At 41.6% G+C, this 18,837-nt stretch overlaps 1 protein-coding gene across 7 annotated transcripts in view; it reads right to left on the reverse strand.

Moving 5' to 3' along the window:
• The window catches only part of TNPO1 (transportin 1), a 91,575-nt gene that overhangs the window by 44,211 nt on the left and 28,527 nt on the right, over positions 1–18,837 (reverse strand). For 3 of the 7 annotated variants that reach the window (XR_016220054.1, XM_051833248.3, XM_051833251.3), the window contains 4 exons: positions 13,641–13,754; positions 11,107–11,182; positions 7,318–7,467; positions 411–517 (listed from right to left, as the gene is read on the reverse strand). Coding sequence is in view for 4 of the 7 variants with exons in the window: in XM_051833248.3 (XP_051689208.1) it covers positions 411–517; positions 7,318–7,467; positions 11,107–11,182; positions 13,641–13,754 (447 nt within the window). In the remaining 3 variants the exon portion in view is untranslated. Of the gene's footprint in view, positions 1–410; positions 518–7,317; positions 7,468–11,106; positions 11,183–13,640; positions 13,755–13,886; positions 14,183–18,837 lie in introns of those variants that run through there. The other 4 variants (XR_016220056.1, XR_016220055.1, XM_051833250.3 and 1 more) reach the window with 4 other exon arrangements.

The following is an 18,837-nucleotide window of genomic DNA, read 5'->3' on the forward strand; positions in this document are numbered from 1 at the left end:
GATTAGCCTAGTGAGCTGCGGCGCCGGCCTAAAGATTTATTTTTATTTGAAATGCAGAGCAAAAAGAGAGAAGAGAGAGAGATCTTACATCCTTCCATCCACTATTCCATTTCCCAAATGACCCCAACAACGAGTCTAGGCCAGTCCAAAGCCAGAAGCCAGAAACTCCACCCTGGCATCCCATGTCAGTACTAGGGACCCCAGTATTTGGGCAATCATCACTGTCTTCCCAGGCACATGGGCAAGAAGCTGGAATGGAAGCAGAGCAGCTGGGTCTCGTTATGGGATGCTAGCATTGTAAGCAGCAGCGTAACTGGCTGCTGAGCTCCAAGGTTTCTAAGTTTTCCTTAGGGGTTTCTAATACACAACATGACAACAGAAGAAATTATATATGAAGCAAATATCCTTACCTCACAGGTGTTATAATCTTCAGAATCCAAGAGGCTACAGAGTTTTGGTAACAGATCAGGCCAATTCTGTAATTCTCCCTTGGAAGCTATGGTTGTAATCAGAATACCTTGAAAGAAAACATATTTTTAGGACACTTGACTGCATTGTTATATACTACCATTTGAGCAGCTGTGTGTAAATATCCACATTTTTCAAAGTCTCAAGTCAGCCTAAGATTTCCAAATCTATAAATAATAACCACAGCCATACTATCACAGCATATCTATGAGAAAGCCACAACATAAAGCAGATCTAATTCTAGCCTTCCAACACTTCACCCCTAAGTTTTTGTCAGCTTTTTTTCCCCCTTAAACCAGGTGGGTGTACAAAACGGTGCAGCTTACTTTTCTCCAATAAGGCCAAGGGTAGCTCCAAAGTATCAGTGCAGTTATTATGGATATGATGAGGTTGTAAGACTCTTAGGTTTAAATAAAAGATACCTTAAGAAACTAAGAATAGCTCCCTGATTTAACCTGGAATAAGAGCCAAGGACCATGGTGGGGAAAATGAAGTACGAGAACAATGGTTCACATGCAGTTTGCAACGCTGACCTTCCTCTGGACAGGCCATTTACCTCTCCAACAAATCTGACTTCCTTGGTCAAGGATGAGTGACCAGAAAGGTGATCTTGGACCCTGGAGGTTGGCTGGCACACACTGAGTGATCATGTTCTTCTGACTAACTGGATTATTCTGACTATGGTGGGCAGCAGATTTGTGACAGCCAGTGGTTGTGTAATTCACAAAAATGTACCATGTAATGCAGTTCTGTGTAATACCAACACAGTAACAACACAAAAGTGCTTGGCACCCATGGATCCTTTAGTGTCTAAGAGTATCAATTGAAGATAGGCTAAACTGTAAAATACCAATCTGTAAAAATGAAACAAGACAAAGTACTCTTTCCATAGGGCTGCCATGAAAATCCAGTGAGATACACATAAAATGCCTGATGGCTACAATAACTATTACTAATAGCAAATTATTCTTAGGAGCTTTCTACCTCTAGTTTTGAGAAGGCTGCTTTAATGGTACAGAAATGAAATGAAAGAAATATAAAGCACAAAGCGCGCCCCATGTAAACACAACGAGGGTCAATGTACTGAAAGCATTTTAAAAATCCAACTCTCATAACAGCCTTCAGATTAAAAAGCAAGACCTGGGGGCTGGCATTTTGGTGCAGTGGGTTAAGCCACCATCTGCGAAGCCAGCATCCCATGAGCACAGGTTTGAGTCCTGGCTGCTCCACTTCTGATCCAGATCCCGGCTAATGCACCTGGGAAAGCAACAAAGGGATAGTCCAAGTGCTTGAGCCCCTGCCACCTACCCAGGAGTCCCAGATGGGGTTCTAGGTTCCTGGCTTCAGTTGTGTGACCATTTGGGGAGTAAACCAGCAGGTGCAAGATCTCTTTCTGTCACCCTGCCTTTCATATAAGTCTTAAAATAAACCCGCAAGATCTGATCCTTCTTGCCAATTTTCCTTTCCTAAAGTTAAAACATAAAAGAATCGAGGATAACAGTATGATTTGGATCTGTCTAAAAGAAATCAAGTGTGTATTAAGTAAAACCACACATAGTAATTCGTAAAAATTAAACAAAATCTACAACTTGGTATAACCAGACTGCTGATATTCATTACTTCTTCTAATAGAGCATCACAAGATGTTAATAAATTCCAAACTTATCTGGCCTCATCATCTCATCACTCTAAAAAAACTGAATACTAGCATAAAGGTAAAAAGTTGTACACAATTCTTAATGTTTACGACAAATAAGGGAATGAAACTCAGTGTATTTGACAACATACTTTGACCTAGTAATGCCACTTCTATAAATTCTACAGAAGATTCCCTATGTGTAAACATAATGGAATATTCATTGAAACAGCAAAATTCCAAACAAATCATTTATTCTTTAACAAGGGAAACAACTTTCCATTCATCCAAATGTATTACCTTAGTCAAAAATGCAGTGCCTTACAAATATACTTTCTCAACAAGATTTGCTATGTGTACAAGGTTAAAAGGTTTCAGAGGGTCTGCATTGTAGTATAGTGGGTTAAACTGCCATGTGCAATGCCAACATCCTATAAAGGCTCCGCTTTGAGTCCTGGTTGTTATACTTTGGATCCTGATAGCCCAACTCTTTGGGCCCCTGCACCCATGTGGGAGACCTTTAAGAAGCTCCTGACTTGTGGCTTCAGCCTTGCCCAAGCCTGGCTATTGCAGCCATTTGGGAAGTGAACCACCAAATGGAAGATCTCTGTGTGTGTGTTTCTCTCTCTAACTCTTGGTTTCCAATAAACAATTCTTCTAAAAATTTTTTTAAAAGCCAAAATTACAAGTTTATTTTTATAATCAGACATCTTTTAATTAAAGTATTTACTACATAGTTAATACTGTAAAAATTATTGATCCATAAAAATAAGCAGCAGACTCCCTCAAGCAGCTCACTATCTGGAGACATTACTGGCTGTTACTGGTATCCAGTGGGAAGAGGTCACAGGGGCTGATTAACATTGATTGGCATGGGACTGGCACTATGGCGTAGCAGTTAAAGCTGCCACTTCCAGTGCTGGCATCGCATATGGGTACCGGTTTGAGTCTTGGCTGCTCTACTTCCAATCCAGCTCTCTGCTATGGCCTGGGAAAGCAGTAAAAGATGGGCCAAGCACTTGGGCCCCTACACCCATGTGGGACGCCTGGAAGAAGCTCCTAGCTCCTGACTTTGGATTAGCCCAGCTCCGGCCATTGTAGTCATTTGGGGAGTGAACCAGTGGACAGAAGACTTTCTCTGCCTCTCCTTCTCTAACTCTTTCAAATAAATAAATAAATGAATAAATCTTTAAAAGCACAACAAAGAACTATCTGGTATAAAACGCCAAGTGCTACGGTTATAAAACCCTATCTAGATGAACAAAATCCTCCTTACCCATATAATGCAGTATACTTACACTACTATACATATTATATTAACAAGAGTTTTCTGTCCTGGTTCATGAGTAATAAGAGCTGGTTCTGAATTTTTAGACATGCCTTTCAGAAGCCTACAATAATTATGCAAAAAATTTAACTGATTTAAGAGGTTAAAAAAAAAAAAAACTCTTCCTTTATTTATAGAAAGCACTAATACTTTAAACTAAGCTAATCAATTTTCTGCAAAGAAAAATACTTATCCAAGCCTAGTGGTTAAGATGCCCACTTCCCACATCAGGGTCCCTGGGTTTCATTCTGGGCCCCAGACTCAACCTTCCTGCTAATGTGGACCCTGGGAGACAGCAGAGACAGCTGAGTTAACTGGGCCCCTGCCATCATCATGAGAGACTTCAACTATTCCTGGCTCTGGTCCCAGCCCAGCCCCAGCCATTGAGGGCATCGGGGGAGTGAACCAGTGGATAAGAATGTGTGCTCGCTCTGCTGTACCACTAATTCACACATTAAAAAGATAATTTATGTTTACCACAAGGATCCCTGATTCTGATTCTGAGGCATTATGTTTCAGATCTCTCTCTCACACACACACATGAAGTATATGTTTATGCTCAAATACTTCAGAATCTTCACTGTCCCCCTCCCCAAATTTCTCCCCTCCTTGGGAGTCACTTTTGTAGGTAAATCTTGATCTCCTACCACTTTTGCTAACCTGCATTAAAAGGAGGTTGAGAGAGAAAAAGGACAAATGTAATCTTTTTAAATGAACATAATGCAAGTAACTGGCCAAGGTAATTGTTATCGATAGTTAATATTATACTTTTGTAATGTGTTTTGTTTTGATTTTTAGTTGTACAAGAAGAAAAAAACAGTTTTCCTATCCACTGGTTCACTTTCCAAATGCTTACAATAGCTAGGTGGGACAGGCCAAAGTCAAGAGCCGGGAACTCAATCCAGCTATCCCACAGGGGTGGCAGGGGAGGCCATCACCTGCTGTCTCCTAGGGTGAGCATTAATAGGAAACAATCTGGTATAGAGCCAGGACTAAAACCCAAGCACTCTAATACGGGATGTGGGCATTCCAACCAGCAGCTTAAGTACTAGGCCAAATGCCAGTACCTATGGACTTTTTCATTGAAAATTTCAGATTAAAAGATTCAGTATATATCTAACCTAAAAACCCAAAGTATGGGGCTGGTGCTGTGGCACAGCGGGTTAACGCCCTGGCCTGCAGCACCAGCATCCCAAATGGTTCAAGACTTGGGTGCTCCACTTCCGATCCAGCTCTCTGCTGTGGCCTGGGAAAACAGTGGAAAATGACCCAAGTCCTTGGGCCCCTGCACCTGCGTGGGAGACCCAGAAGAAGCTCCTGGCTCCTGGCTTTGGATCGGCGCAGCTCCGGCCATTGCAGCCAACTGGGAAGTGAACCAGCGGGTGGAAAACCTCTCTCCCTCTCCTCTCTCTGTATAACTCTTTCAAATAAATAAATAAACCTTAAAAAAAAAAAAAAAAAAAAAAAAAAACTTCCAAAGTCCAAAACATTAAAAAAAAAAATGTCTGTAGTTTTTATCTGCTTGAGAGGGAGAAGAAAGAGATATCTTTCATCTGCTGGTTCACTTGCCAAACACCTGCAACAGCCAGGGCTGAGCCAGGCTATAGCCAGGAGCCTGAAACTCCATCTGGGCTTCCCAGATGGGTGGTAGGCGGCCCAGCACTTGAAACATGATGTGCTGCCTTCCATGATGCACTAGCAGGAAGCTGGACTGGAAGCACAGTAGCTAGAACTCAACTGGTGGGAGGTGGGTATCCTAAGCTGTGACTGACCTTAACTACTGAGGAACTACACCCGCCCCTGGAAACTGTGAGTACTCAGCACCTCAAAAGAATCCAGATACTGATATGTGGATTAGAAACACTCAACAGATAAAGTTTAGGCAAATATTCCAAAGCCCAAAAACCTCAAAACACTTCTGGTTCCAAGCACTTTGAGCAGAGGACACTCCACTTACATGAGTATGTAAGTAGAAAAATATAATGGGCTAAGTGTATCCATTCCCTAGCTTCAACAATAGGCATTAATTTACACAAGTTATTCCTGTCATGTAGCCATGTCTACCTTCACAATTCTGACATTATGTTGTTTGGAAATATATTGCAGTTATATTAGAAGTTTGAAAATTCATTTTATGTGAAGCAGTGTATAACAAATAATTAAATAAAACCAGTTGATTGGCTTCAGGTTGGCCCAGCTCTGGCTGTTGTGGCCATCTGGAGAGTGAACCAGCAGATGGAATACCTCTCTCTGTCTGCCTCTGCCTCTAATTCTGCCTTTCAAAAAAAAAAAAAAAAAAAAAAAAAAAAATCTTAAAAAAAAAAAAAAATCAAGACCTATGAATATCAATTTCATCTACCTGTTTTAAAATAATCAAAAGATACTTTCAAGTGTTCAAATAATTCCCAAGATAAACCTGGCTCCCAAACATGTTCACAAATTTTTAAGGAAGGTAAAAGAAATCAGAACTCACTGGAAGGTATCACCAATTCTTCTCTAATACTATGACTTCTAACCTTTTAAACTTAAGATTCCATGTACAGTAATTCAGACCAAATAGCACTTAAACAGTGAAATACAAGCTAGAGAGAAAACAATCTCACATTTACAATCTCTATACCTTGTCCTGCCTCTTTCCCTTACCTGAGTTGCCTCCTCTCAGGACACCTATTCCTTTCTATTCCACCACTTATATGGAGTTTTCTCTCCTTGATTTTAAGCAGAAAATGTTGGCCTACACTTACTCATTTTTAATCAGTGTCAAAAGAGGGCACATCAGAAAGACCAGGGGTCTCTTTTCTCCCAACTATAAACGCCCTTTACCCATCAAATTCTAAAAATCAGTATTAACAATGGCACTGTTTAATATAAGAATGCCTGGCAAGAAGTCACAGAGCCTCTGCTTTATACAACTGGGTACTTTCCAAACCCAACAAAAACTAAGGAACTCTCATTTTAAGACTCTGACTCATTTAAAACTGTCCATTTAACCAACCGGCTAGAGAAATAGAATCTTTCCAGGTGGTCCTTGTAAAATTCAGCCGCTTAAGTCATGGCATACTGAATGCTGCCCTTTAGAAGCAGAGAGCACACCTGCCTATTTCTGTCTTCCCTGGCTGATAATGTGTGCTTACCAACAGCCAGTGTGTGTGTTCATAGACCAGTTTACACCAGTTGTCATAATTAGCCCCTTTAGTCCCAAGTTTTCAACTCTGCAAATACGTCAATGAAAGAGACAGAAAAAAAAAGTTATCCTTGGACTGGTGCTGTGGTGCAGTAGGTTAATCCTCTAACTGCAGCTCCAGCATCCCGTATGGGTGCCAGTTCTAGTCCCGGCTATTCCACTTCCAATCCTGCTCTCTGTTATGGCCTGGGGAAGCAGCAGAAGATGGCCCAGGTGCTTAGGACCCTGCACCAGCGTGGGAGACCCAGAAGAAGCTTCTGGCTTCAGGTCGGCGCAGCTCTGGTGGTTGCAGTCACTGGGGGAGTGACCCAGTGAATGGAAGATCTTTCTGTCTCTGTCTGTAACTCTATTTCTCAAATAAATAAAATCTTTTAAAAAAGTTATCCTTATGTGGTATATTTATTGTTCAACGTAAGTTTTTATAGATGCCCTATATATAGGATGATGAGCTATAATGGGTTAAATATTTTAATCTAACAATCAACTTTGATTCAGCAACTACCAGTGACTTTGGTCTCATTGGATGAGAGCTCTGATAGTAGTTAACATTATTTCAGAAACATTGAAACAGCAATGAAAAATTTCCCCATCACAATTTTACAGTAAGTAGATAATAAAAAGTGCTATGTAAATGGTATGTTGTGTCTAAAAAAGCATCCACTTGCAAACACTGGTGAGTAAGATTATTGCCATATAACTTACCTACAGTGGCTCTAATCAGAGGGGAGGAGTCACCAATATTATTTAAACATTCACTTTTAATAAAGTCTGTTACACCATTTGGGAAGTTCTGAAAATGTGCTTTCACATTATTCTTCAAGATGAGACCACTCAATGATCTTGTGGGTTCATCTGCAATAAAGTAACACAGTTCTGAGTTTCAAAGTAATCGACATTTCAAACTGTGCCAACAAATGTCACATTGAAATATTTGTATTTAAAAGTTAATTGTGACAGTATAATTTATTTTTGCAATAACCAAGAAAAAAATAAATCATAAACAATCACCCTAATTTACCATTCAGTATTTCTTCGCCTTGACACTGCTATTCTGAGGACAATTTCTTGTTGTGGAGGACTGCCCTGCACAGTATGCTTCTTAGTATCACTGGTCATAAGATGCCAGTAACAGGCCTCCAAGCTGCGATGACCGAAATGTTTGCAGGTAATACCAAATGTCGCCTTGGGGTAAATCTGCTCCTTGCTGAACCCACTGATTTAGTCTGACTTAATATGGCTTATATGTAGCTACTATATTCAAGCTTTATTGTTTTTTGATGTAATCATTATAGATCTGAAAGTATTAGTCACTAAAAATATCTCACTGAACACGGTAAGTTTACAAAGAATATAAGGGATCAACTTCACATACAAATCTGTCAGGTTATATGTTTTTCACCTGCCTCTGAGCTTAAAAATCCCACCAAATCTCCAATAACATTTAAAAATACAGCTTCGAGTTTGATCTACAAATGCTATTACCAAATTTTCAATCAATTTAATAGAAAACTAGAAGCAATGCTTTACCAACTGGCACCACCACCACCACCAATATCTGCAATAGTTAACATCCTCTAAATGCTTGTTACATATGTAAACACTCCAAGTGCTTGCCAGTTATTACTGTACTTCACAAGCTTGTGAGACAGAAACGACAAAGCCCTCTGCACAAATGACGAAACAGAGGCCTTGCCAGAGGCACAAAAGGCCCCTAGGTGGGACACCAAATTATCAACCGTGGGAGTCTGGCTCCAGAGCATACACTCAGAACGACGTTACTCTATCCTCGGCCTCTCCTCTCCAAGGGCTGCAAAAAATGAAGAGCTGGTGTACTGAACACAACATGCTACTGTAACACTACTGTTTTACCTACCTCATTAACAAATAAAATAACCCCAACTTGTTCTAGTTAGTATTAATGCTCCCAAAGTCTGAATGGCACTGAAATCTTCAAGGATGAAGCACATGTAGAGGCAAAAACAGCAAAGTTTCTCTGCACATAAACCCCACTCAGGTCATCACAGCAATGAAACCCACGCGCATGCACATGACCCAGCGTCATCTAAAGATTTGCCCCCATTTTCAACTACATCCCATTCCAGAGGTAACTTAGCTTTCAAATTCTCTTAAAAGATTAAAACTGCCACCAAGGAAATGAATAATCAGATGTTTAACTTTCTCAAGCAATAATCTTGTCTTACTACGTATAATTTAGTCATGTAATTATTAAAATGGCATACATATTTGTTCACAAATACAGTGTATTTTTACAATAAATGCTACAAAATAGTTTAAAATGATTTATTTATTTGAGAGGCAGAGGAAGAAGAGGGAAAAGGTTGGGCGTGAGTGGTAGGGAGATTTAATTAACCACAGTAAGAGTAGGACAATTAAAATTAAAAATATACACTCTGCCCAAAATACATCATTTAAAGGTGTTATCTGTATTCCTTCTCTAAAACAGCCACAATGATTAATTTTTAATGGAAAAACCAGCTATGGCAAACTTGTGTCCCAATCTTCCTGGGGGGAAAAATCAACACAAAAAGAAACATCAAGCATCACACACATGTAAAACCTCAGTATGTTTTGAGAAACGAGGCATAACTTTTTAAAAAGTACTTCTGAGGTACCTTTATATCCCAAGAAAGCTTTAATAAATGATATATTTTAAAAGTATTTGGCTGGGGCCAGCACTGTGGCACAGCAGGTGAAGCTGCTGCCTACAGTGCTGGCATCCATATGGGTCCCAGTTTGAGTCCTGGCTGTTCCACTTCTGATACAGCTTTCTCTATGGCCTGAGAAAGCAGAAGATGGCCCAAGTCCTTGGGTCCCTACACCCACGTGGAAGACCTGGAAGAAGCTCCTGGCTCCTGGCTTCAGATTGTGAAACCAACTGTTGCGACCAACTGGGGAATGAACCAGCAGATGGAAGATCTTTCTCTCTTTCTCTCTCTCTGCCTCTCCTTCTCTCTGTGTAACTCTGACTTCTAAATAAATAAATAAATATATCTTCTTTAAAAAGTATTTGGAACCTAGGGTGAAAACATGACAGAATAGGCAGCTTATCAGAATTTTAAATTTCCAAGATAATTTTATATTAGGAAAGTCCACTTACTGAATATTCAAAAACCAAATAGCACTGATTATTGATTACAAATGACTGCGAGAAAAATTTCTGTATTAAGAAATCATGTATCATAGATATATTTATCATACTAGAATGCTGCTGTATTTAAAAATGTGCTGAAATTACTAATTCTTAGAAACTAAATTTAAAGCTTTAAATTTTCTATTATGCCCCCAATCATAAATTAAAACCCACAAATATTAACCAGAAAATCATCTGAAAACAACATAAATGGAATCACCATATTGTGTATGAATTATCAAAATCTGAACACAAGATTAGTGAGTTTCCACTACACATTTAACCTGCCTGCGTTTGGAGCTGAACCCTGGTGGGTGGTCTGGTTGTCTATAAAGTACAAGGCATTTTATAGCTGAAAAAAGCAACAGAGGTTAAATGACTTAAGAGTCTAACATGCATTTCTCAACTCCAAGTGCAGTAGTTTTCAGTAATCCTGAGATAGCTTCTAAAACACTAATCATTTAATAGAATACGTCACTTTCCTTTAGGGGCCAGTTAATTGTCAATAAATATTTTGAGTGTTTTCTATGTGTTGGGCAATGTTCACATAATGCTATTAAGAACACTTCTCACTACAGTGTAAGCTCCTTGAGGACAGAGATTTTTGTTTGTTTTGTTCACAAGTATTGCACTCCTATTAGCCTGTAAATCGCCTGGCAAAGAGGTGGGGCTCAATAAGTATTTGTGAAATGAAGTCTACTGGGACACATTATGTGATCACAAATAAGCCAATGACCATGTCGTTTAAAAATCAGACTCTTCATGCTTTAAATTGTCAGAGGCAACTTAAATTTTAAATTGCTTAGAACAGCTAATAAAAGTTTCCTGTATACTAGTGTAAGTTTTTAAAATGTTACTAGAGTTTATGAATAAAATGGTCCCTTTTTTGAGGTCAGTTTTAAAGAAGTACATTGCTACATGAAAAAGTGTGAAAACATGATTCAAGAGGTCAACAGAAATTATCCCTAGATGATAGGATATTTTTCACTTGGGTTCTATGACCTTTCAAATTTTTCTGCAATGAATGTACATATACTTAGGCAATTATTAAACCCTGCATCAAACTATACATTAAAGGAAATCAGTTTTCATCCATTCAACTCATATACAAGCACTGAAGTGAAACACCAAAGTAGACTCAACAACACATTTTCCACTTGTGAAGAAAGGGAACTGAATACTTATTATACATCTAATTGCTTACAGTGGCAGTAACTAGGCCTCTCCATGCCACTTCTGCAAAGCATGCAGTTATCATAAAACAAAATCCTTTTAGATGGGTAACATTTAAATAGTCTTAAAAAGATTTTTAAATAGCTATCAACACAAACCTTACTTACCTTCAGATTTTAATTTTGTCAGAACAAAAATCAGGTAGTTGTTAAAATCTGGATATTGATTGAGCTGTTCCAGTTTCTAGAACAAATAGTAGTTAAGGAAACTTCTCTGTGTAACCTAAGAAAAAAAGTCTTTGTGATATTTTTGCCTTGCATTTTTCACTAAGAAGGTGGTTAATTTATAAAATCTATTTATTGCAATGATATTCAATGAATACTGAAGTTCCAGCCTCACGTTTAATATAGCAAAAAATTTTTCAAGAATTCTTATACTTGACAACTTTAAAACATCCTAACCAAAACTTAACTTTAAGTATAAAATGGTGACAATGAAAAGCATTCCAAAATAAATTTTTTAGTTAAAGATCAGTAAGGGAAATTAATTTTATGAAATAGTTTTAGAACAACAAGAGATACTCTTTGTACTCGTTTGTCCTTTAGAATTTCAAAAGTTAAAACACTTTTTATGCAAAAGTCTATCATATCTTACTAAAGTCAGCATCATAAGGTTACTGTACTGTAAGTTTTTTTTTTTTTAATTTTTTTTGACAGGCAGAGTAGACAGTGAGAGAGAGAGAGAGAGAGAGACAGAGAGAAAGCTCTTCCTTTTGCCGTTGGTTCACCCTCCAATGGCCGCTGCGGCCGGCGCACCGCGCTGATCCGATGGCAGGATACTGTACTTTAAGTTTTACAACTGACTCTCCCTCATCTAACATCTCCAGTGAGAACAGATGTGCAGGTATTTCATAGCTGCTGGCAGGCAACAGACATGATGCTCTATTTTATCTTTCTTTCCTCAAGATTTGACTAATGCGCTTTCCATGTTTTCCTACACAGAACGATTACCATGTTTTTATTCAACAAACCCAAATTTCTTATTAAATCTGTGATACAAACTTTAGGCACACTGTATCAGCTATTTATTACATGCTTGAATATCCCCAAACTTCAGTATCATAATGTAAATTAGCAAAATATTCTCTAGTAAAACTCCAAGGTGTAACTACGAAATATCCCATAACAATTTCTTGCTTTACTGAAGATCAGCCAGGAGTAACAGCTTTGGGACTTGCCAATAAATTTTTCATAAATATTTTCTGATTCAGTTTACTTTCTTACAACTCAGTCTATAGCTATTATTCTAGCCCTCTTTTCAAAAAGCGCTCAAGCCTACACAAAATGAAAATTAAATATATTATTTTCTTAGAAGACACAAAAAGAACAAGGGCAACCCCTAGCACTCTGAAAGTATAAAGCAGTGTATTATTTTTAGTTAAAACACTGTTTTCCTGCCTCAGTAACAGCAATCTGTTCTGCTCAGAGGACACACTATAGGCACATAAACTGTAAATGGACTACTGGCCCCAAAACAGCAGTGGACATATAAAAAAATTTAATAAACATGTATTAAAACGAGAAATGATATTATACTAGTACAACAGAAAAAATTCACAATGAAGTTCTTGGGCTTGGCTAATTTAAGAACTGATAATTGTGTCACATAATACCTACAACTGTCAACTTCTATTATTCCTAGAGCTACAACACAAATGAAGACCAAGACACAGCAGGGCTGCAGACACAAACTCCAACACCTCTCCAACTCCAGTTCTTTCCTTGTTATAAGCAGGATTCAGACAAAACGGCTTTAAAAAAAACAATCCCAGCAGATCTAAATCACTACCCCCTACATCTACTCGGGCAGTGTTCTATTAACCAAGGGGCTAGGTACTTATTAGTCATCTATTGAGGGCTGTAGGTTACGGCAATGCAGCACTGCCTCTAACACTGTGGCTAATAACTTCGTCTTCAGGGCGTTCTGGGTTTCACCAAGCTCCAAGCGCGCAGCAGTGGCGAGCGCCGGCTGCCGACGGGCCGAGGGGGCCTGCGCCCTCCGCAAGCCAGCACCGCGGAGGTCCCACCTCCTCGACGCAAGCCGCGGCCGCGGGACCACTACCCCAGCACCCTCGCTCGGTACAGGCGCAGATGCCTTGGGCCAGAGCTTTAAAAAGAAAACCTCACCCGAGTGCCAGGGAACTCGCAACAGGTGTTCACGCCAGCAGGCCCAGGCCGAGGCCCGGACAGAGACCCCACTTCTCCACCAGTGGGTTTCCAGCCCTTCCAGGACAAGGGCCTGGAAAAAGCCCCCAAGCCCGACACGGCGGCAGTTCAAACCCCGCGCCAGCTCCACCCATTTGGAGCCGGCCGGCCGCCGGCTGCGCCGCCCCCACCCGCGGGGCGCATTGTGTGGGCCCGGGCCGCACCTCACCCCACCAAGTCGGCGGCGGGCGGGGACGTGGCGGCCGGGCCCGCGCACATGTCGCGGTCTCGGGCGGCGGCCCGGAAGCCGGCGGCCCCGCGCGGGAGCCCCACGCGGCGGCGCCCGCGCCCGGCGAGAGGGCCGCGTGCCGAGGCCCGGGCAGGGGCGGCGGCGCGGGGCGGGCGGGGGAGGGGCGCGGGCGCCCCCGGCCGCGGGGAGCCGGCCCGCGGGCGCGCGGGGCGCGGGCGCGGGCGCCGGCCAGGCCTCGGAAGGATACTTGTTGCACGGTCCTCTGGATGGTGGTGTCGGGCGACTGAGACTCCTTCAGCAGCTGCAGGATCTGCTGGAGCCCTTGCTCGTCGGGTTTCCACTCATACTCCATCTTGGTTTGCTGCAAATAAAGCCAGACACAGGAAGAGACGGCGCAAATGTTAGTCCCCGTGCACAGGCCCCACGGCGGCCCGCGCCCGGCCGCCCCTGCCGCCCGCCACGGCGGCCTCGGCGCTCCCCACGCGCCGCGGACCTGCCTCGGGTGCCCCGCAGGAAGTCTCGGACGCAGAAGGCCGGCGGAACTGCTCGCAGCAGCTTGGCCGCCAACGTCTGCCGCCGCCGCCGCGGCCGCCGAGCGCAAGGAGCCGACCAGACTGAGTCACCGCGAATTTGCAATCTGGCCCCAAGATCCGCTCTCGGGAGCCCCCTGGGTCCTAGCGCCACGCAGCTTCTGCAGCCCAACTCCAATTCCGTCGGATGACTACTGCTTTCAGGGCTAATCAGAAGTAGAGTCCTTACCAAAACCCCTGCAAAACACCTGACGAGATCTCTAGGGATGATTCATTTAAATAAAAGTGGTGGAAAGCCGAAGAATGACTGAAATGCAGGGAAAGCCTGATGATTCCCGAGGGCGCGACCGTAATTAGCGAGAAACAATGGAAATGTTTACGTTTCAATTTGATACATTAATAAATACTAATATGTAGTCTACAGTACTAAACATATTGCAATCACAACTCGCACCTCGAAAAACATTAACAGAACTTGACTGAAAAAAAAAAACTGCACTCCTCCATAAACAAACTTTATAACTGATTAAGTGAAATAAATTTCACTGTGAAATAAAGACTTTGGGTTCAGGGAAAAACAAAAAAAGTAATGTTCTACAATGGGGTAGTGTTTGTATTAAAGCATCTTCACATACATTTTCTCACTTGATTGTCACTACAGTCCACAATCCAGTGAATTTCCGGCCCCATGTGGGAACTATGGAGGGAGGAGTCTGAGCAAAGTACCACAGTTAACCGGTGAAGGCTGGGAGGAGAATGTGGGTTTCCCAAGCTACTACGAGGCACATCTGTCAAGGTCAACTGAAACGTTATATCAATGACACTTTCATTAAAAGGAAATGCTTAACACAATTTAAGTATCAAGTGAGAGTTATTTTTATAGGCCACACTGACTTTGATCAAGATGATTTTTACTACAGCCAGGACTACATGATAGTTTGAGAGCTGAAGTTGGTAAAAGTACCCTCCTAGCAGAAAGAAAAAAAATTACCCTAACTCGAATTAGCTTTTTGTTTTTTAATGCCTTTTCCTCTCCCCTTCTTCACCTTTATTTTCTGCTTATATCCTGTGTCTGACTGCTCACCACCTTCCACTGACTTCCTAAATGACCTAATTCAATAAACTGTTCTAACTTAAAACAAATAAAAACCTCATAAACAAAAACAACCATCATCTGAACAAAATACTACTGCGTTGTAGTGTTTTTATTCCAGCCTTCATCCTGTGTGTTTATATGTACATGTATTTTATAATAACAGGCTTGTTCTCATTCTTGCCTGACTTTATAGGTCATTGCATAGTTACTGAAAATATTTTAAGAAAACATAACAGTATTTCACTGTATTTATAAACTCTTAATTTGTATTATATAGACACAAAATTGTACAAATTGTAAGCATATAACGACATGGACTTTTACAAAGTGAACACAATTGTGCCACCAACACCCAGCTCAAGACAGAGATCATTAACCACTGCCAAGAGGTCTCTGCGGTGCCCACTCCTGGTCACTGACTCTCCCCAAAGTACCTTTGATACAACCATCACTGTAGATTTCTTCCCTTCCCTCTTTCAACTTCAAAAACTTAGGAAATCACAAAAATCACTGCATTAGTGAGAAACTGAACAACACGGTTGTACAGCAAAGTTACTTCACTCAGACTCCAAGCTTACCTCCCTGAATCAGTTCTAACAGTGTGATATGAATCCTTTGACACTTTTTCTCTAATCTCAAACATATACCGAATATAGTTTTTCTTTTATAGACTATATATTAGACTTTTTAAATGCATAATATGGCACAACATTCATTTCAGGCTAATATATAGAGATTTAGCTCATCTTTCAATAGCTGCATCTTGTTCTTTGGATGGATAGAGCAGAATTTATTCAACCATTTCCTGACTGGCTTCGAGAATGCTTCCACTTTTTTGTCACTATGAACAACACAGGAAAAAAAATTCTTGTACGAATGTCCCTGTACAATAGTGTCAAATCCAGTATATCTATTTAAAAATGACTTAACAGTGGGGCCAGCATTGTGATGCAGCAGGTTAACAGGCCATCTGCATCCTGTAGGAGTGCCAGTTCCAGTCCCAGCTGCTCCACTTCTGAGCCTGGGAAATGCACCTTTGAGAAAGCAATGGAAGATGACCCAAGTGACTGGGCGCCTGCACCCACGAGGAAGACAGGGATAGTGTTCCAGGTCCCTGGCTTTGGTCTGGCCCAGCCCTGGCCTTGTAGCCTTTTGAGGAGTGAACAGCAGATGTAAGATATCTGTCTCTCACTTTATCACTATAATTCTGCCTTTCAGATGATAAATAAATACATTTTAAAAAGATTTATTTATTTGAGAGGCAGAATAACAGAAAAGGGGGGAGAGGGAGGGAGGGAGGGAGAGAGAGAGAAGAGAGAGAGAATCTTCTATCCACTGGTTCACTCCCCAAATGGCCGATCCGAAGCCAGGAACCAGGAGCTTCTTCCAGGTCTCCCATGTGGGTGCAGGGGCCCAACCACTTGGGCCATCTTCCACTGCTTTCCCGGGCCATAGCAGAGAGCTGGATGGGAAGAGGGGAAGCTGAGACAAGAACTGGTGCCATATGGGATGCTGGCACTGCAGGTGGAGGCTCAACTTAACACGCCATGGCGCTGACTCCAAATAAGTAAGCTTTTAAAATAAATGACTAATAGTTATTACTAGGTTAACTTTTCAAAAAATACCACAATTCACACTCATAAACACTGTGCATATTTCCTATACCCCCACCAGCATGTTTTGCTTTTTGTGAGGCTAATGGGTGACAACTTAATTTCCCCTGACACTGGTAGAGTTGGGGCACCCAACAGCTTGACCACTTAGCTCCTTGGCTGTCCTTCAGAGCAGGACATCAAGAGCATTCAGTGTGAAGAGCATCTTCAGCATCCCATCCACCCTGATAATGCCTGCGCACAAGACTCACTCATTGCCATGCTTCCTCCTCTAGCCTTGCGCTCAAGCAACAGGATTCTCTTGGTACACAGAATGTTTAAATTGATCAGCCTACACGGTCACATCTTATTCAAGCTTCCTGAAACAAAAAGCTCTCAAAAATATCTGCCAGGGCCGGCACCACGGCTCACTAGGCTAATCCTCCGCCTTGCGGCACCGGCACACCGGGTTCTAGTCCCGGTCGGGGTGCTGGATTCTGTCCCGGTTGCCCCTCTTCCAGGCCAGCTCTCTGCTGTGGCCCAGGAAGGCAGTGGAGGATGGCCCAAGTGCTTGGGCCCTGCACCCCATGGGAGACCAGGAGGAAGCCCCTGGTTCCTGGCCATTTGGGGAGCGAACCAAGGGAAGAAAGACCTTTCTCTCTCTCTAACTCTGCCTGTCAAAAAAAAAAATTTTTTTTTTTGCCTGATGATTGAGTAAGAGATCTCAGGCCACTCTCAACTTCGGTACCACATGTGCTTTAAAACTGTGGTGAAATACACGTATGTGAAATTGACCATGGTAGCTGTACAGTCTGGTAGCATTAAGTGCATCATCACCACCACTCATCTCCAGAACTTACCACATTTTAGTAGCCATTGGAATTAGGAAGACTCTTACCCCAGGGTAGCCAAAGATACTGCAGGGTTAATTATATAACACCTAAAGTACTTCAAGCTAGCCTAGCATACAAGCATTATTCTATATGAAGTAGAATTCATTAGTCAAATAGTTAGCTGTATTAGTAGACTATCAAAATTAATTTTGTTTTTTCTTATCAAGTTTAAATTACTACTACTTGGGGTATTATTTTTGTATGTTGAAGACTAAGATCTAAATGTCTCAACAAAATGAAGTACTACTTCAAAATGTTTTCCTTCAGATTTATAACAATTACACCTGATTGGCCCATGACATTCAGTGATGAACAAACAAACAAAAAAAGGCATTTCATTAAGCCAAGAGACAGTTATTTGAAAACTGTTTAGAGAAAAGATGGTACCAGAATATGAAGTAAGTTACTATGATACCATTTTGGACTTTCAAAAGACCAAATTGTATTGATGAGTCTCTTAATTTTTAAAACTTAGATCAACATTTTGAGTGTACTACAGTTGAGAATGATGTGAGGAAGGCAGACTATCTGGAAAAAGTCAAAATATACAGCTTCTTCACTGATGGAGAGGCTGTAAAATCTAGTTTAAAGAGTACTTGGGAGTTGTACACACCACTGACTTAAGTTTGAATCCTAGTTGTTTGACTTAGCAGCTGTGAAAATTTGGGCAAGTCAATTAGTCTCTCCCAGACTCAGCTTCCGAACTATAATATGAGAAGATTCCAACTCTGCATTAGGGATTATAGGTACCTGGCACAGAATGAGATGTGAAATGGTAAACCAGGGGCCGGTGCTATGGCCATAGTAGGTTAAAGCCCTGGCCTGAAGCACTGGCATCCCATATGGGCACCGGTTCTAGTCCCGGCAGCTCCTCTTCCGATCCAGCTCTCTGCTGTGGCCTGGGAAAGCAGTGGAGGATGGCCCAAGTCCTTGAGCCCCTGCACCCGCATGGGAGACCTGGAGGAAGGTCCTGGCTACTGGCTTCGGATCTGTGCAGCTCCAGCTGGGGAGTGAGTCAACCAATGGAAGACCTCTCTCTGTCTTGAACTCTTTCTGTAACTCTTTCAAATAAATAAAATAAATCTTAAAAAAAAAAAAGAAATGGTAAACCATTGGTTTAACTCCTACAACTAACTTTTTTTTTTAAGATTTATTTTATTTATTTGAAAGACAGAGTTACAGAGAGAGACAGAGACAGAGAGAGAGGTCTTCCATCTGCTGGTTCACTCCCCAGATGCTGCAACACAGCCGGAGCTTTGCGGATCCGAAGCCAGGAGCCAGGAGCTTCTTCCAGGTCTCTCACGTGGGTGCAGGGGCCCAAGGACTTGGGCCA

Source organism: Oryctolagus cuniculus, chromosome 14 (genome assembly GCF_051225735.1).
Source record: "Oryctolagus cuniculus isolate XC-2025 breed Fujian yellow rabbit chromosome 14, ASM5122573v1, whole genome shotgun sequence".
In the NCBI taxonomy this organism is placed as follows: Eukaryota; Metazoa; Chordata; class Mammalia; order Lagomorpha; family Leporidae; genus Oryctolagus; species Oryctolagus cuniculus.